Source organism: Salminus brasiliensis, chromosome 23 (genome assembly GCF_030463535.1).
Source record: "Salminus brasiliensis chromosome 23, fSalBra1.hap2, whole genome shotgun sequence".
Lineage (NCBI taxonomy): Eukaryota > Metazoa > Chordata > Actinopteri > Characiformes > Bryconidae > Salminus > Salminus brasiliensis.
In genome coordinates, this window is record NC_132900.1 from 8959468 (window position 1) to 8979997 (window position 20530).

The following is a 20530-nucleotide window of genomic DNA, read 5'->3' on the forward strand; positions in this document are numbered from 1 at the left end:
GGGACACGTAAGGCAAGGAAGGATACATCTGAGGTACCTTAGCAGACAGCATTTTATACAGACATTTAATTCTGACATGAGTCTCGGACTGTACCTTCCTGAGCCTTTGAATACTGCCTGAGTGGGCCGCATTTATTATGTTTCAGACACAGCCAACATGTATTCTTAAGTAAGGGGGGGGGGGATATCTGTTCTAGGCTAAAAGCTAGCAAAGTAGCTTCTACGTTCTCTGCTCTCTAACGTCCGCTCCCTCAAAAACAAACTTGGCTCCCTCAGCTGACTACCAAACTAGCACTAACCACGCACCAGAAGGGAAAGCACCCTGCGAGAAAGCCAAAACTGGGGAAACGGACGGGTGCTAAGTGAGTGCTAGGCTAAAAGCTAACCTGCCAACAATCTCATTAGCTGGCTAACGGTACACCATGCTGATAGAACAGCAACACTTTCCGGTAAGATCCGGGAATAATTACAAAAATAACCACAGGGTTCTGCTTACAGTGTTACAAGCTATGCTATGCTATGCTATTTGGCTCTTGTTGAATCGTCACAGTGCTGTAAAGCAGCCAGTAAATAATAGAAATTATAGTAAGTCTTTTTTTCACAAGCCCTCTACCAAAGTAAAAAACAGCATGTTTTATTCTAAGGCAAAATAACAGGGTGGTAAATAGGCTTTTATAGATAATAGAGCATTTTTCGGCCCTACCAAAATCCTATATACCAAATAAGTAGTACACAAGTACTAAATACAGAGTTCCATGGTACCATTTAGTTTAGGTAAAACATTTTTTTTTTTTTTTTTTTTTGAGCAAAAGGGACATATTGTGAAGTAGATTGTGGCCAAACCTTTAGTGTGTACTTCCACTACACCTGCTGAGGTACCACCATACAGTACATTGTCAGGCGACATAAATAATTAGGCTTAAATTCAATATTTGTTTCCCTCTTGTCATTCTGGTCCATGATAGATGCGCACCTTGGTGGAGAATAGGACGTAGCCGTCGTTGTGGTCTTTGTTCTCCGTCTGTCATTAATTGGGGAGGGGTCTGGGGAGTGTGTCTGTGGAGATGGCTGTAGTAAATGAGCTATCAAATCCCCAGCATAGCACGGGACCGGCTCGAGCCCCGTAATTGGAGAAAAACATTTTGAGATGGAACCAATTAAGCGTGCGCTTTTCAGCATCTGCCTTCCTGACTCTACTCAGCAGTTCTCGTTTCTCACAGGAAACGAGAGAGAGAGAGAGAGAAAGAGAGAGAGAGAGAGAGATTTTGATGAGAGTGTAAAGGCACTTTACTCTGAAGTCACCAACATCCGACAGCTCACAGCTCAGTCGATGTACGTTTCTGTATTTCCTATTCAGAATGATGCAACTGCATCCCCATTCAGAAACCCGCTGTAATCACCTCCACATTTAATTATGCGCAACTGAACTGCACGGCTGCAACCGAGTGGGTGAGGTTCTGACAGAAGCTCGATCTCGGTCTATAAGTCAGGCCAATGTAAAATGATAAGGTAACTGATTACAGAGCGTTTTTTGAGTTTACTCAGCTTCAGTTCAGTACAAGTTCTCCTAACTCACATGTTTAGTCCTCCTTTTCAGTTTGGTCGACATTACTAATGGCCTCAAAACCCTTAGTAAAAGAGCTGCTGCCGAAATTGATTACATATTGTGTACGACGTTCAGTCTGTGGCTCCTCCCCCTTAACTGTGTACCGTTTGCGCACTGTTTATTTCCATCTGCGGGTCAGAACCTCCCCTATCACACAATCCCCAGACTGGAAGGCTTTGGACAATAGAGTACTGAGGTCTTGTTGGGATTAGAACTCAATGATGTCCTCACTCTTGATGAGCAGCAGTTAGACCGTAGGGCCACTCGAGAGCTGTGCAACTACGCTACATAGAAACACAGTTCTGAGTAAATCTACCTTGCTGTTTTTTGTTGGACTGCTGTATTTCACCAGCACTGCTCTCCTCTCCATGTGGAATGACCAATCACAAGACTAACATGGCTATGCCCTCTCTTTGAGTCTGAACATCCTGGCAAGCTAAAGCTAAACCTGTCGCAGCTGCCCCGTTGATCCTTCCACCTAGCTCTCCTCCTTCACTGTACAATTTAGCAGCTGAGTGCCGGGACGACCACCCAGGCATGTGGGGCAGCTGCTCTCCCAGTCACGTCTCAAGTTCCTATCTATATATATGCTGGTAACTCAGTTCCAGATATCAGAAACTTAAGGTCTGTGAAATCACAACTGCAGTTTAAAGTAAAAAAAAAAAAAAGCCACGCCCAGACCGTTCTCACTGTTTAAAAAAAAAAACAAAAAAAAAAAGTTCCTTGAGGAACTTTTGGAGGTTCTTGAATTTGAAACTGTGGAGAAACCTCTTAAAAGGTTTTTATAAGATAAAGTTTAGTCACTTAAGGTCACTTAAATCACCTTAAGAGGTTCCTCCACAGTTTCAAATTCAAGAACTCCTGAAAGTTCCTCAAGGAACTTCTATTTTTAACAGTGAGAAGTCTGAGGAGTGCATTTTCGAAGAGCGATTTATCATATTTCTGCTTTATGCTTCACCCAACACCCAAGATTAGTACTATAAAAAAATCTATATATCTAAAGTTGTTCTCAGGGGCTTTAACATCTAAACCAACTGAATAAAGACAGATGTTCAGGCTTGAATTTAAAGTCAACTAACTGTGGAAATGACTTTGTAATTAAATATGTAATTACATATTACAATTACATTACATACAGTAATCTGTCATTTCCAGTCAGAACAGCCAGTACATTATTATTCATTAATGTATCTTTCATTCATATTAAAAAACAACAACTGCGAAATACACATATTTCGATGTTTAGTGAGTCCATCTTTTCCCTTCATTCAATGATGTTGAGGCCTGGACTCTGGGGTGGTCAGTCCACTGATCTGAGTGCACCAGTAGCTTTTTTTTTGTCCTTGTTTGCCATTCTTAGTAAGAGCTTCTTGCTCAGCTCCACATCCTTTCATTACCAAAATGTTGAGGGGTCTTCTCAGTGAAAGGATGCACAGTAGAAATGTAGTTGGTCAGTTCACAATGAGTGGAGGCTGATTTCCTCCTCTCTTTCTCAAAGTTGAAGGTTTTAAGTGCTGATTATCTGATGGGGTGCTGTTGGTGGTCTTTGGTGGTCTTTTGGAATAGTAAAGCGAATCCCTCGGCATCTGAGGGTTCTAGACGAACGTCCTCAGCGCTGTAGCTGAAGTTAGAGATGAACTTCAGATATGAAGTGGTGTGCTCCATGTGGCCAATCTGCTGAAGCCCATGTGCAGTTCAGAGTGAATGGAGTGTGGGGGGATCTATTAGAGGTGCTTTGAAGCCTTTTGATGGTCTTTTAGTTCCTCAGGCCTCTTCTGTAGCTCCACAGTGTGTCTCACACACATGCTGGGAGTGAAGGACTTTGACTTTGACCATCACACACACACACACACACACACATACTTGGCAGATGGCAGAAGGTCTGGATCACAGATTTAACTGCAGGACCTTCCGTGTGTGGAATACACATACGTGTCCTGTGTATCACGTATGTTGAGATGTATGCTGTGGTCCATGCAACCACACCATCACATGCAAACGTAGAAAAGCATGCGTGAGGTCACTAGAGATGTCGAAAGCAAGTCTGACTGATAACGATGCTCAATGATCAAAGCAAGCGCATTTTCATTGAGGAATAAATGTAAAAGAGACCAGTATGAATCATTTACTTCAAGGCAACATGAATAATTTATTCAGTATTTATATTTGAATAGTTTATGGCACTGTTGAAAGGCCTACTGGCAGCCGAAAACACCAAACTTCTCGAAGGAACTGGATGATACGTCACTATTAGAGACATCAAATTCAACTGGTTTTACAGCTTCAGTGGACAGTTTACTGTGTGGCTGTGAGTGATATGCAAATATCAAGGCTGCAAATGTCAAATCAGTCTCTGAATCAGCAGACAGAAGTGGGGAACCCTGAGGGCTTTCAAAGCCTTCAGAGATCACCAAATAATTTCTGGGAATTAATTTCATGAAAAAAATACATGTCTAATTTTAGTTAATTTTTATTCACTAAAATTGTGTGTTTCCATGACACCAAACATGTTAAATCTATCAAATGCTCAACTCAGAAACTTGGACAAAAGTATTGGGACACCTGCTAGTTTATCATTTCTTCTAAAATCAGGCATACTAAAGAAACCGTTTACCTGCTTTTGTAGTGTTTTTGGAGTAAATGTCTCTCCCAGGGAAGAAGGCTTTCTACAAAATGTTGAAGCATTGCTGTTGAGATGTTAAAGGATTTGATTGCATGTAGCGGCAAGAGTGTTAGTGAGGTCAGGATGTTGGATGATCACCACCCACTTCATCCCAAACTCCCCAACTCATCCCACAAGTGTTGGGTGGAGCACCAACCATCATTCCAGAGAACACAGCACAGTGCTGGAGGGGGGCCCCTCTAGCCCACACCTGGCATTGGGCATGGTACCAATAGGCTCATGCTTATCTATTCCAGAGAGACCTATTTTATTGGCAGTCCTGCTTTACAAGGACTAGACAGGCTATGTGTGTGTGCATTTGCCATAGGTGCAACTTAAACTAGCTGAATGCATGCCTTTATTAGTAGAGGTGTCCACAAACATTTGAACATTTCTATAGATATATACATATATGTATATAGTACTGACAATATTGATATGCTCAAAAATATGGTGATGTAATTAATCACGATAAGTGATCAATAATGATGAATACTGTCATATAGGCCAGCCCTAATTCCAAATGATTCTCTGCCATTTTTAGTGACATTCATTTTTAGTTCCATCAATCAACTTTATATTTAAAGTATTTAAAAAAAACTCAGTCAATATTATGAGATTTTGATGTCATCAATATTGATGATGATGATGATATATGATGTTAAATTTATGGTCACACATTAAAAACAGACATGTCTTCATGGTCTGCCGGCATGCATAGTGTGGAATTCCCTGACCTCATGGGACTGCGTTCCAAAGCATCCATCCTCCCTCTCCGGGTCTCTTGTCAGGCTGTCACGGCCAATGATGGATGAGTGGCGCTGTGAAAGGGGCCATCCTGCCCTATTCCCCCTGCATCCTTCCTTCACCGCCTCAGCTCCTTAATTCAGATTAGAGCGAGGCCACGGCGGTAACTAAACGCTGCTCGCTCCCCTGACGCACCGCCACCGTCACGCCGGCGCTGCCGAGCCATTGTTAGGCTGAGCGGGGAATGAAGAGGCCTTATCAGCTGCACCACACAATGGCAGTCCGACAAGCATTGTTCTCTGCGTCCACAGCTACGAGTGAAAATGCAGGTGTTCCTAAATACCTTCTGATTCATGTGGTTCTCATCAAATTTATGAACATTCAAAATGTATACTGACAGTATTTCACCATATATTCCATTTTCACTGATACTGGCTTGTTATTATATTTCTATTCTCTTCTAATATATTTGATTTGATTCCTTTTATTTTTATTCCAATTCTATTCTACTCTACCCTACTTTGTTATTTTCTTTTCTTCATCATTTTATTATTTATTTTCAGATCTATTAAATTCTACTCTATTCTGACATCCTGTTCTGTTCTCCTTTGTTGTGCTGTTATCAGTTCTACAGTATTTCTACTTTTATTCTACTCTATTCTAATGTGGTCTAATGTATGTTTTTCATGTATTTTACACTTTTATTTCATTGTCCACTTTCAGGCTATTCTACTCTGGTGGTCTGTTCTATTCCATTTTACTCTGTTCTCTTTAATTCTGTTTGTCATTCAGCTCCTGTTCCACTCTATTGTTCTAGTCTAATCTGTTCTATTAGACTAGTTTTATTCTATTGAATTTTATCAGTTTCTTCTGTTCAGCTCTATTCTGTCCTTTTCTGTTATTGAATTTTGTATTTTGATCTGTTCGGGTCTATATCATTCTACTTCTATTTTATTTATTAACTGTTTTATTCAGTTTTGTTACATTGTAGCCTGATCTATACCTCTTATTCTATTCTAATCAATTCTATTCATCACTCTACTTCTATTGTATTCTATTCTATTCTGCCCTTTCCTCCTTTGATTAGATGTAATTCATCCTACTTCTATTTTATTCTACATTTCCTCTATATAGTTTTGTTATATTTTAGCCTATAATCTATACCTCTTATCAAATGTATTCTATTCATCACTCTACTTCTATTCTATGCTGATGTATTTTGATGTTTAAGTCTATTTCATTCTATTTCTATTTTATTCTACTTGTTTTATTCAGTTCCGTTATAGTGTAACCTCATCTACCTAATCTTACATCTATTCTATTCTATTTCATTCTATTCGAATCTATTCTTTTTATCACTATACTTCTATTCTATGCTGATGTATTTTGATCTGTTTAAGTCTGTTTCATTTTACTTTACTACTCCATATTTACTTATTCAGTTCCGTTATAGTGTAACCTCATCTACCTAATCTTACATCTATTCTGTTCTATTCTATTCTATTCTATTCTGTTCATCACTCTACTTCTGTTCTGTCCAGTCTTGTTACATTGTAACCTAATTCATCCATCTTTTATTATCATTGATTCTATTCATCACTCTACTTCTATTCTATTCTATTTTATTCTACCTCTATTTTATACTGTTCTGCATTGTAGCCTGATCTATACCTCTTATTCTACTCTGTTCTATTCTATTTCATTGTCAAAACACATACTTTATCTACAACTCCAGAACAAGCTGTAAGTAAACAGTGATAATTCCACACTGGGGATCTACTTTTGCACTGCAGAGTGTAATAGAGGGCATTCCCTCCATCTCCCCCTTCCTCTCTTTTCTAAAAAGTGCTGGGGTGGGTGTAGCTCGGAGAGCCCAGGCCTACACAGCAGAGAGAAGAAGGAAAGACAGAGTGATGAGGGGAAGGAGGGGTGGGGAGGGTGCGGGGGGATGAAGAGGCTTCAGACGAGGAGTGGGGGTGTTAAGCATGATCTCTTTCTGAATTGTGTGTATGAATATTTAATCCCTCTCTCTCCTCTCGTCTCTCTTTCCTCAGTCTCTCTTTCTCTCTCTCTCTGTGATGCCGGGCGCTTTACAGTAGTTTGATATGCTGCGTCGTGCTCTGGCGCTCCAGCATTTGGGATTCTGTTTTTAGTTTCTAGGACACAGAACGGGCGAGATATCGCTCCTCCCCCTCCCCATCCATCCAACACCCCACACCCACCCAACCAACACCACCCTCCTCCCCAACACCCCCCAGCCTGAATGCATTAAAAAACCTTTAATTAATTAATTAGCTGGAGTGACTACAGTAAATAAGTATTCTCTCTCTCTCTCTCTCTCTCTCTCTCTCTCTCTCTCTCAGTTCTGCTACAATTTGCTGATCCAGCATCAGTTCTGTTTCCCTACACTACAATTCCGAAGTTCAGAATCACTCTTTTCAGTACATTGTATCGGAGATCCATGTATGTGTTGAGTTGCAGATGAATGGGGAAGCTGCAGAACATCAAGAATGTAGTTCTAGATACATTATTTGTAGATTGGTTCTGTTCCGTTTGCCATCATTTGATTACAGCCTTTATATTGTGTAAACATTTTGTGATAAATTGATCAGTAGAACCAGACTGAATTCTCTTTTGACCAGTTTAAAAAAATGACGACAGTATAATGAAGCAAGAATCATTATCGATATATGCAAATATATATATTGTGACCAAAAGTGTGTTAACAGGTGTATACAGTCAAGTACATAATCATGCAACCTACATAGACTAACATCAACAGTAGAGTGGGTTGTGCTGAAGCTTAAAGTGTTAAGCACCTTTGACAGGTAGCGGAATTTCTGCCCTCAGTCAACCATAAGTGCTGCTATTGTCAAAAGAAGTGCATACAGCAAAATGACAGTTCACTTGTTGTCCTTTCTTGGATCACTTTTGGTAGGTAGTAACCACTGCATACCAGAAAAACCCCACACTGGTGTTTTTGGCCTAAAAAAGGCTCAGATTCTTAGGCTTGCCCATTTTTCTTGCTTTTCTTGCTTTGGTACTGCCAGTTAACCCACCCGTACATCACTCCGCTCCACCTAGCACCAGCAATGCTGAATCCTGACACTAGCAGGGTAAGGACTTAACACATGTCTCTACCGATCCATGTGAAGCCAGCCACTGCCTGTTTTCAAACTGCTGCTGATGCAGCATTGCCGAGCAGTTGACACACTCAGAAAAAAGGGCTGGGTACCCTGCTCGACCACACCAGCTAACAGATGCTTGTGTTGGCCGACATTGCCTTAGAGTGATGAGGGGAGAGAGCACGGGTGTGTCACCGCCACAAGAGGTCTGACTAGGACTGGAGGCCACAAGACCTCAGAAAGCATTCTGTGTTGTCTTGCCCTAAGACTAACGTGAGCAGCAGATCCTTTAAGTCCTGTAAGCTGTGAGGTGGGGCCTCCATGGATCGCATCAATGAGCCTTAGGTGCCCATGACCCTGTCACCAGTTCACCAAAAGTTGTCCTTTCTCTTGCTTGGTACTGACCACTGCATCGCTGACCCACAAGACCTGCCTGACTGATGTTTGGAGATCATCTAGCCATCACAACACATCGCCTTCAAGAACTGACTGTTCACCTGCTGCCTAATATATAGATCCCATCCCTTGTCATGTTTTTCACTTCATCCATCAGTGGTGATAATGTTATGGCTGGTTGATGTCCTTGTGTTGTAGACACTTTCCCACAGACAAGTTCCCCCCAAAAATCTGGTGTGATCTTTAGGAAGCAAGCTAGGTGTGAAGACAGGCTAAGGCCCCGATTTCTGCACATTATAAATGTTTATATAGCAGCATTGGCACGTATGTATAAAACATATCGGCCAGGCTTTCACTTCTGTCAGGGAGTTACAGAAATAAAAAAGTGAGAAATAATTCCACAGAATGTGAGAAAGGGAGTGGTGGGTATGTCGTGAGGGACCCAGAAGAAGGATTTGCATGCAGGGAGCGAATATGGAGTTTCGGCACGGCTGTGAGAAATGACTGCACTGCTTCTTAATCCTGTGCATCTGTCATGTGTGTGAGAAGTGTCTGGCTTAAAGAGACTGAGGGGCTGGCATGGGCAGCGGCGGCAGCGCTGCGCTGATGCGCTGAACTCTATTGGTATTCCACTCAGCAGTGTTAAGTTGTTGTTTGTGTACATCAGCCTCAAATGATGTCTGACAGGCTGTAATGTCTGCTCATCATTTATTGATATGCTTATTTAGATCTGCAGCTTCAGTGAGGGAGGGAGTCTGCAGCAAAAGCTGTGTGAATGTCTGTGTGTGAGTGTGTTTATATCTTAGTTTGTAGGTACTTGTGGTTCATGTCCAAGTATTTGTGTGTATTGAATGGTGATGCTTCTGGCCGCTTCTGGCAGCGTTTCTGAGGAATCTTAGCCCATCCCTCATGGGCAGTGGCCTCCAGTTCACTAACATTCTTAGTTTCGCTCCTGCAACCACCTTCTTCAAATCCCACCAAAGATTTTCCATGGCTTTCAGGTCAGGTCACCCCAGAAACTTCCAGGACAACTTCAGAATCCAGGCCTTTAGAAGACTCTTTAGAAGACTCTGAGGTATGCTTGGGATCATTGTCCTGTTGGAAGGTCTGATGACGCCCTAGCAGAAGGCATGATGTTTTCTCCTAGGGTTTTCTGATACTTGACTGAATAAATTTCAGTGCCAGAGGAAGCAAATCACCCCCCAGAGCATCACCGAGCCGCCGCCATGCTACACTGTGGGCAGGGTGTCTACTTCTTTTCAGCGTATGCTTTGTTTTTACAAGAGTCCCGAACTGGTCCAATTTGGCGTTGTCGCTCCACAGAAGTTTTGGTTGGGCCGGCAAATCAGCGCAGTGTGTCTGGAAGGGGAAAAACGAAGCATACCCTGAAATAAAAGTAGGTACCCTGCCTACAGTAAAGCATGGTGGTGGCTTAGTGATGTTCTATGGCTGCTTTGCTTCTTCTGGAGTTTAATCCGTAGTTAAATCTGAAAATATCCACAGGTTTTTCTGCCCATCCTTATACTGTGAGAAGATCCCTCAACTCTGTTGATCTAAAAGTATGTGGGAAGAATTTGATCAAGATGAATTAAAAAAACAGACTGACAGACAAGAAGAAAGCTAACTGCTGAAAATGTTGTTGTTGTTCTCAGACCAATGAACTGACTACCCCAGAGCCCAGACCTCAACATCACTGAATGTGTCTGGGAGGACTTGGATAGTGAGAAGCTGCATTTAACCCATCTGTGGCAGTCAACACACTCACCTGTGGCTTGGGGTGAGCAGGGATGAGTAACGGGGGCCGGAGTCCAGCCCTGTGTGCTGATTTCCCTGCTCTATTAGACTACAGACTACTAAACCTGGCAATTAACAGGTGTCCTATGAGGACAGTGAGGACATCCAGAGCTATGGACAGCCACTTCAGCACCCAGGGAGCAAAAAAAAGGGGGGGGGGGGGTTGATGCCTTTCTCAAAGGCACCTCAGCCATGAAAGTTGAGGGAAGGAAAGCCCTGTTCCTTCATTCCCCCCAACCCCCACTTCATTTCCTGTCAGTCCAGGGGATTGAACCAGCAACCTTCCGGTCCCAAGCTCCCTGCTCTAATTTTTAGGCCCCTGGTTTTGAGCTTTGGAGGTGTGGTAAGATCTCCCTGCAGAGCTGCCAATAAAATAAAAGGAGGTGGGGGTCTATGATGTTTGCACTGTACTATAATAGCATGTGCAAAAGTTTGAACACCCCTGATTTTCACTGTTTTGTTGCTGTTTAGAGCTACACATCCCTTCCCCTTTTTTCTCTCTCGCTCTCACTCTCTCTCTTTGTGTGTGTGTGTGTGCGTGTTTGTTTGAGGCAAATCTCTGGGAGATTATGGATGTGAATATGAATATGGAGAAGGGGACAAAAGCCCTCAGGGAACAAAACAGCATTTCGCATTTGAGTTACACTGTATCCACCCCCCAGCACACACATGCATAAATACACACTCTCTCTCTCTCTCTCTCTCGCAACACACACACCCCTACACACACATACTCACACATGCAATGTAAAATTCAACCTTTGACTGTTTCTATTCATTGCCAGTCAGTGTCTGTAATCAATTGATGAAAACACACACACACACATATTTATATACACACACACAGAGAGACTCATGGTTAGCTCCTGCACGTCCTGAAATCACTCTTGCATCATCCTGCTGTTATGCCCTCCCTCCACTCCCCCTCGCTCCCTTCACTCCTTCCTTTAAGTCTTAGAAGTGCAAACACCCCTCCCCCCTTTCTAAAAGGCCTATGTCCCACACTGTTGTAGGTTTACTTCCCACTAATACAGGGGGAATACAGGGGTGTGCCCCAAGCTTAAAAGGGCTGTGACTCTGTGGTCAGTGCGGCCTGACAGTGAGTGCTGGTGATTCAGTAAGATGAAGCTGTGGAGCTGCTCTGAAGGCGCTGCTGAAAGTTAAGTGAGCTGCTTTCCAGGAACGCTGTGCTAAAAGGTGCGGGATGGAGAGAAAGGAAAGAGCTCAGGATCCAGAGCCGGAGCGGCAGGAAGGAGGGGAGGGTCCAACAGACTAGGCTCATGAATATTCACCCATCTAATGAGAGGCAAACGAGGAGTCTGTCTGGATAATCAGCATTATAGCCAGCAGGAGAGAGAGAAAGAGGTTTGGCACAGAAGGGCGAGCGAGAGGGGGAGACGGAGAGGGAGAGATGAAGAAAGAGAGAGTCGGAAGGAGAGAGGCAGATTTAGCCCAGGAGACGAGAGAGGGGTAGCAAGACAGAGAGACAAAGGAAAAGAGAAAGATGAAGAAAGAGTGGGTGGGGGGGTGGCATGGGGCGAGGGGGGAGCCAGAGGGAGAGATGAAATGAGAGACAGAGAGAGAGAGAGAAGGAGAAGAAAAAGAGTGAAAGATTTAGGACGGGTCGAGAGAGGGATCGCAAGACAGAGAGAGAGAGAGAGAGAAAATGAAAGAGAGAGAGAAAGAGAGAAAATGAAAGAGAGAGAGAGAGAGAGAAAATGAAGGAGAGAGGGAGAGAGAGAGAGAGAGAGAGAGAGAGAAAATGAAGGAGAGAGGGAGAGAGAGAGTCGAATAAAAAATGAGAAGGGCCGAGAGAGGGGTAGCAAGACAGATAAAGATGAAGAGAGATTCGGAAAAAAAGAGTCAGAAATTTTTGTAGTGAGATGGAGAGAGAGAGACAAAGAAAAAGAGAGAGATTTAGTTCAGGGCCGAGAGAGGGGTAGCAAGACAGAAAGAGATGGAGGGAGAGAGAGAGAGAGAGAGAGAGAGAGAGAGAGAGATGAAGAAAAAGAGAGAGATTTAACTCAGGGGCGAGAGAGGGGTAGCAAGACAGACAGAGATGGAGAGAGACAGAGAGAGAGCCAACAAAAAAAAGTGTGAGAGAAATGAAGCACTGGGGACGAGAGAGGGGTAGCAAGACCGAGAGAGAGAAAGAGAGAGAGGGAGTGATGGAGAATGAACTGATGAAACCCATTAAAATCTCTGGCCAAAATGGTTCTATTAAGGATCACATGGTTATCATGGTTCTAGAGTGGGTTCTTTCATCTATATATATTTTTATTGATTTAAATAAAATAAAAAAGGGCATTTTGATGAGCAAGTGATGATGTGGCAGAGCTTGTTTGGCATTACGGCCAATAAGAATTGAACCCAGGGGCTCGGTGGGTGGTGGTGAGGTGGGAGGGTGATTTCCACCCTCTGAATGGGCGTGTAGTGTGACTGTGTTTATTAGTGCAAAACAGTTGCTGATGGAAACTCTGATTAAAACCCCACCTTTACCATTGAACCATGGTAAAAACACACACAGGGTTCTATTGAATAATTAAAGGTTCTCCAGTATGTTAGCATTGTAGCTTCGGAGCAAAACTAGAGGAGCAACCTTCAGACAGCGAACATTTGAACTGTAACTGCTTTAACGTGAAAGCACAACATTAGTGCGGGTTCAGCGGGTTAGCAGAGCGCGCTGCGGTTGCGGGCCGTCCCGTAGCGCTTGCACGATGCGCTGCAATGCCTGTCCCCCGCGGGCCGGATGGTAACAGAGCCATAATGAGGAGAGCGTCCCGCCGAGCTGAGGCAACAGGAGCGAAGAGCAGGTCACCCGCACAGCTGGAGCACAGCAACCAGCCTGCAACAACCAGAAGCACTCACTCTCACACAAAGAGAGAGAGAGAGAGAGAGAGAGAGAGAGAGAGAGAGAGAGAGAGAGAGAGAAAGAGAGGTTTTATACTAATGTCAAACTCATTGTGTCTCATGTGAAATGATAAAAATGAAAGACAAAAAAACGAGAGAGAGAGAGAGAGAGAGAGAAAAGAGAGAGAGAAAAAAGAGAGAGAGAGAGAGCGTGAGAAAGAAAGCTCAGAAGCTTCCTTATACCTACAAAGCATCTCATACACAGACCCAACACACACACACACATGCTGATGCAACAGTAGTAGAGAAAAGCAGGGCAGTGTGGTGGAGGTGTGTGTTGAAAGCTGTTGCTCTCAGAGATGCTGGCCTGCTTTATAGATAGAAGTGTGTGTGTGTGTGTGCGGGCACATTTTATGAGCGAAGCAAGTATGCAGAAGCTGGTAAACGGATTGCACTGCCCATGAAGTGTGTGTGTGTGTGGTATCTCGACCCTGGAAGGTATTTTGTTGGATCTTTCTGATTTACTGCTGCTTTACTGATACTTCATAAAGCTTTAGCTCACTGAGCTCTACCACACCTCTCTCTACCTCTCTCTCTCTCTCTCTCTCTCTCTCTCTCTTTCTCTTTCTCTCCCCTCTCTCTGTCTCACTGTTTCTTGTTCCTTTTTCGCTTTCTGTCCTCTCCCTCCTTTTCCTCTCTTTCGGTCTCTCTCACCCTCTCTCTTGCTCTCCTTCTCACTTTCTCTTTCTCTTTCTCTCTCTCTCTCACTGTTTATCTCACCCTCTCGCTTTCTCTGTCTGTGCAATCTCTCATTGGGCACTGTGACCTCAGGCTCATGTGTCTGTCTCCTCCCACATATCTTATTCTACTAGCTGTGCTTCTCTATGGAGGCTGTCCTGTCACCGTTATTAAAGCCTATGGTGTTATTAAAGGGCTGCTTATGGACACATATGGAATACCTGAAGTGTGGGAGTTCCCACACCCCACCACTCCACCCGACACCATATTACCAAATGTTTGTGGACACCCCTTCTGATAAATGTGTTCAACTACTAGAGTTCTCTGCAGTGATGGTGCTTCATACAGTACTTTTAGGGTGAGTTTGGGAGTTGGGGGATGAGGTGGGGTGGTTATCATCCAACATCTTGACCACACAAGCAGTCTCATCACTGAATGCAATCAGTCCCTCACAGCAATGCTCCTCCAAAGTCTAGGAGCAAGTCCTTCTTCCCTGGACAGTAGAGACAGGTACTCCAACAGATGCAGGACCAACTCTACTATATACTATATACTAATGGTATTTATTACCTTTGATTTCAAAGGTGTCCCAATACTTTTGTCCACATAATGTATCGGTCAGTTCTAGCTCCATTCGAGGTGGGTCTAACCTTCTAGCTCAAAGCAGAAGCTGCTCCCTCACTCTACAGTCTCCTCCCACACATTGTTGCGGTCACGGAGTAGCTTGTAGCTTGGGAAAGGTTTGGGAAAAACCTTCTTAGCTTTCATTGGAAGTCAATGGAAAGATTTAATTCCAAGTCATTTTGGAGCATTTCTATTGGTCCGTATATCATGAAAACTGGACAATCCTGGCGGCATAGTTATGATGCTGACTTAAAGCCAAAATGTATCTAAAGCTCGAACACACCTACTAAACTATAGTACACTGGTAAGGTCATATAGATGTGCTTAAGCAGGAATTCCACCAAACTGAGCCGGAATCCAGTTTTCCAGAAGTGGAAATCTTCGCCAGGTCATGGATACTTACTAATAGGTCAATGACAACTAAATTTAGGAAATGTAAAATCTAGAGGAAAGCTCAACTAATATGACATAAACCACCGAAATACCGGCATATAGACACACACACACTCTCGCACATTCTCTCCCTCTCTCTCACACACACACTCACAGCTTGCAAGCTGGCCTGCTGCTTTCATCTCCTGCTCCCCAATAATAATCATCCACAATAAGTGCACTGAAAACTCAGCTGCTCACACACACACAACGATCAGCATGTCCTCACTGATGAGATGCCAGCACTGTTTCTCACAGTGAGTTCGCTCGCACACACATACACACACATACACACATACACACAGACAGTCCATGACAAATTCCGTGCACATGAAAGGGGAATAATGGGGATTATTCAAAGATGCACTGGCAAGTATACCAAATCTCGCCCTTTCTTTCTTTCTTTCTCTTTCTCTCTCTCTCTCTCTCTCTCTCTCTCGCTGTCTTCCCACACACACACACACACACACACACACACACAGTTTGTGAGCAGAATGTGTTTTGAATGTGTCTGTGTGTAACTGCTATACTGGGTCAGCCATGATTGATTTGGCAGGCAGCCTGTGCCAAGACCAGAACTCTCTCTCTCTCTCTCTCTCTGTCTCTCTCTCCCCGTCTCTCCGAGCCCCCAGTCTGGGCAGTTCGACACCACCCAGTCTTCCCGTTTTTCGCTTTTTGGATGCTTCCAGGCGACTGTGGTTCTGGCCAGGCAGTGAAGCTATAAGTCAGAAAACCCTGTTACGGCTCTCAAGCGGCTCAGGGGCTTGTGTCCTATCGCTGGGACCAGAGTTAAAATTCCCAGTGATGCCATAACCATCCATGACCAGAAGTACAATGGCTTGGAAGAAAGGCTTAGGCCCTCCCTTCCTGTCTACTGAGAGCAACGTTTAGCCATGGAGCCAACGATCAGCCACGACATTAGCACCACCTGCCTAATACTGAGCATTAGCCGCCACAACAGATCTGATCATTTGAGGCACGGACTCCACAAGACCTTTGAAGGTGTCCTGTGGTATCTGGAGTTAAGATGTAACCAGCAGCATCCTTTAAAAACTGTAAGATAGGATTTGGGGCCTCCATGGGGCCTTTTTGGACCACTTTTGATTGTTACTGAGCGCTGCATACCAGAAAAATCCCACCAGTCTGATGTTTTGGAGATGTTCTGATCCGGTTAACTAGCCATCATAGTTGGTCCATGGGTTCATGATATTGGTTCCAAATTCTGATCTGACCTACCTGTGTGCCTCGAGAAATCGAGATTTATCAGATCAGGCTACGTTTCTCCAGCCTTCAACTGTCTAGTGTTGTGAGGTTGTGTCCAATGCAGCCTCAGCTTTCTGTTCTTGGCTGACAGAAGTTTAACCTGATGTGGTCTTCTGCTGTTGTAGCCCACCAAATTTGTGCATGCTGGGAAGCTTTTCTGCTCACCACACTTTTATAGAATGGCTATCTGAGTTACCACTCTCTGGCCAATCTCTATTGACCTCTCTCATCAAGAAGGTGTTTCCATCCGGAGATCTGTCCGGACTGTTTTCGTTATTAAACCATTCTTAGTAACTTTTGTGCTGAAAATCTCAGGGGATCAGCAGTTCTAGGACTACTCCAACCAGCTCATGTGCCATCAACAATCACGGCACGCTCAAAAGCACTGGGATGTGAGCATCATCTGAAGCTGTTGGCTTGTATCTACATGGTTTATGCACTTGGCTGATTGGATAACTGCATGAATGAGTAGGTGTACAGGTGTTCCTAATAAATTGCTAGGTTAGTGTCAGTTGCCACATCATCAAACAAAGACAACTGTATGTTTAAATGTCAGTACTTTTTTTTACTTCGTACTTGCTGCACATAATTGTCCAGTTAGCACTGCTGACCCGTCCTGTGGTGTTGCATAAGCACCAGTGGGAGGCTACACCCGTACTGGAGAAAGCATGTTGAAGCTTTCTATCTCCCAGGTATAAACATGGACAGTGGGTGGAAATTGGCAATGTTTGGTAGAAAACTGGATAAAAATAAAATTGCTATCGACCTGCTCACAAGTAGTGCGTTTCCATAGCTACTGGTGACTGGTCAGTACAAGTATGGCCCACTTGTAGAGAGCTTTACCCAGTCAGAGCAGGGATACGGGGTAAAGAAATATACTGATGAGTCTCTGGCTGACCCTATCACACTGCCTTGCACTGTAGTAGCCCCTGATCAAGCCACTGGATGAGTCTGCAAACATGCTACCTTACCGGAGAGAGCTACGGAAGAATGAGAGCTCCGAGTATGCGAAGTTGTGACTGTGGTTGAAGGCATGCTAATACGAGTAGCGAGTTTAGTTTTTAAGACGTTATAAAAACAGGAACTGGGAAGAGATGGCGAGACGGAGTGGCAGAAATCACACGCTGTTTCGTGTTGTTTTTCAGAGGACAGGAAGCTGTTTGTTGGCATGCTGAACAAGCAGCAGACGGAGGAGGACGTGTACCGCCTTTTCGAGCCCTATGGAGTCATTGAAGAGTGTACTGTATTAAGGGGTCCTGACGGAAACAGCAAAGGTGAGAATCAACCCCTCTTGCTCTTCTGTTTAATGGATAGGGTTGCCAGATTTCAGCCTTTCAGCCAACCAGCCCCGTGCGAGCTGATGGGATTGATCGCTTAATAATAAGCATATCATTCGTCGCTGTCCAGAAAGAGAAATTCCACATTTCCAGACTCCAACTTTGCGGTAGATGGAAAAAAAACTCTTAATTGTCAATGGAAGTCAATGGAAGAAGCTTTTATTCCAAGACATTTTTGAACATGGAACAATATAAAAAATAATTGCCAGTTTCGAATTATGTCTGAATGAAAAACAGCAAAAAAAAAATGTTTCCATAGCGTGTGCACTCAGTAAGTAAAGTTTTGTGGTCAGATGAATCAAAAATGTAAACATTTCCTATTTCCTTTCCTGGAGGAAAAAGGGTGAGGCTCCTAATCTAAAGACCACCTTTCCAGCTGTGAAGCGTGGGGGTGGCAGCATCATGTTCGGTCTTAACATAAATGCCAACAGATACAACATAAAACTGGTGTAATGGTTAAATCTTGAGTTTGGGGCTTTAATATGAATGTGGTCCAGTACAGAGGGGTTTATGGCTTTTCTGGGTTCCAGGGTCTAAAGGCAGTATAGCTGCTACACTTGGCCATAATAATCAGTATGGAGGAAAAAGGGTGAGGCTCTTAATCCAAAGACCACCTTTCCAGCTTTGAAGCGTAGGGGGGCAGCATCATGTTATAGGGCATTTTAGTGCAATCACAAGCCTTTAATTAAAAGTGCAAGGTTAGAGCTCAATAAAGTCTTCTAACTTGGCTGTCCACAAGCAATTAATTTTACTAGGACACTAGGAGGGTAAGGACTTCTCCTGTCTCCTCCTATACATGCAAAGCCAGCCACCGCGTCTTTACGAACTGCCGCTAACGAGGCATCGCTGGGCAGCCGCCGGACATGATCTGAGGAAAGCATCAAAAACCCAGCTTTGCCCCACCAGTTGGCAATCGCCTGTGCCAGCGAACACTGCTTTTAGAGTGATGTGGGGAGAGTGCACCATCTACCCACCCGGCAAGAACTCTGCCAGTTGTGCTCTCTCGGACTCCGGCCGCTGATGGCAAAAGGGAATGGCTCAAGACTCAATCTTGGGGCCCCCCGGGACATAGTGGTAGTCACTTGGAGCCTAAACCTGTGCAATTTTAGCATGAATGCCAACAAATGCCACATAAAACTGACGAAAATGGTCAAATTCTGTGTTTAGAGCTTTAATACTGATGTATTCCAGTATAGAATTTAAGGATTTAGGATTTGTCCTGGTTTCCAAAAGCGGGAAGGAGTGATCTCTGGTCAGATGAAACAACTGAACTGCTATGCCATAATTACCAGAGCTATGTGTAGAGGTAAAGGATGCAGCTTTTAACTCAAAAACAGCATTCCAGCTGTGAAGCATGAGGGTGGCAGCATCATAGTGTAGAGCACTGTAGTGCAACCAGAAGTCTTAATGAGTGCAAGATTAGACCTCAGTTAAGTGCCCTTGAAAGAGAGCAGAGTTTTTTTTTTATTCTGACAGCTCTGAGGAAGTTCAGTCCACCACCTCTTTCACTATTTGTCATTTGCCAGCCCACATCCTCATCATCAGCACACACTCTAAATGAGAGTGTGTTTGCACTTCTGCAGTAAGCAGAGGCAAAAGGCAAGCACAGAAGTTTGGCATGCTTGAGGATTTCATAGATGAAGTGAAGCACTCCAGCTACCCTTGAGCCTTTCCCCCCTCCGAAAACAATCTCCTCCTCTAAGCAGAGCCGCATCTGGACAGACTCCAACAGGGCCGTCATTTACTCGTTCAATTTCACTCCATCAATCCGTCTACAACAACATGCGCACACACACACACGTGCGCTTGGGCACTCTAACACACCGAGCACACATGCTTAGATAGATGTTCTCTTTCAGTACGATGCTTGCTCAGACACGTACACACACTGAGACAAGTACGTACACACACACACAGACACACACGCACGCACGCGACGGACATGTCAAGCCGATGTTCCGGGCCGGAGGTGCCTGACGGAAAGGCCTGACACCAACGTGGCAGAATCCATTCCGTGTGCACGTGTGTGCAGCCTCAACGCGGCAGGACGCCAATATCACCTGACAAATCCCATTCCGGCCCAGAACTCACTCCAAACAGGAATTATTCACCATTCCATGGATAGCTGTGTCCATTAACTCACACACCCACACATGCATGTGCATCCTTTCACTCACACACACACACAAACTAGAAACTGCAGTATTCGTCAAATTCAGTGACAAAAACTGCACATTTGAATGTTGAAAACGTGCACTGGAATATTTCAATATGGCATCCGAGTGGCACAGCTGTCTAAGTGTTGGCTTTATTACCAGGAGACTGCAGGTTATTTATGTGTAAAGGCTTAAAAAAAAAAGGAAATCACAGAGTCTCTGATACCAACAACCTTTACCTTGTTCAATAGATGTTTCCCTGATTCTTTTAAAGATTCTTGGAGGGGAATGGAGAAAATTTCAGTTTAGTGTATTGATATAGCCTACATGTTTTTCAAGCTTAAAAAATAAGGTAATTGGGCTCTCTGAGTGGCTCAGCGGTCTAATGCGCTACCACTTTGGCCCGGGAGTCGCGAGTTTAAAGCCTGAGCCATGCAGCTTTGCCATCAGCAGCCAGAGTCTGGGAGAGCACAACTGGCTCTTAAAATACACTGTAAATATAAGAAGTCAAGACTGTTACTTAACAGGTTTGGGGTTTTGGAATTGGCCAGTTTTCCAGCTCCAGCTTTTGGTTCTGCTGAATTTTCTTTTGAAGGAGGAACAGCAGTGTTCCAGGTTCACAGTTTGTCAGTTTCATGTACCGAACTCTCATAATTCAACTTTGCTGAGGTAAATGCAGTCTGCATGTCCACACACACACACGCCAAAACGCTACTGTCAGGAAGCGGACAGCCATGTCAGAGAGGTCAGGCAGAGTGAGTGTGTGTGTGTGTGTGTGAAGGATGTGATTGCATGTGAGA

General features: G+C 44.0%; 1 protein-coding gene across 1 annotated transcript in view; it reads left to right on the forward strand.

The window, feature by feature from the left end:
- The window catches only part of LOC140546158 (CUGBP Elav-like family member 5), a 195165-nt gene that overhangs the window by 130739 nt on the left and 43896 nt on the right, over window positions 1-20530 (forward strand). The window contains exon 4 of the mRNA XM_072669342.1: window positions 17383-17511. Coding sequence (XP_072525443.1) covers window positions 17383-17511 — 129 coding nt within the window. The remainder of the gene's footprint in view (window positions 1-17382; window positions 17512-20530) is intronic.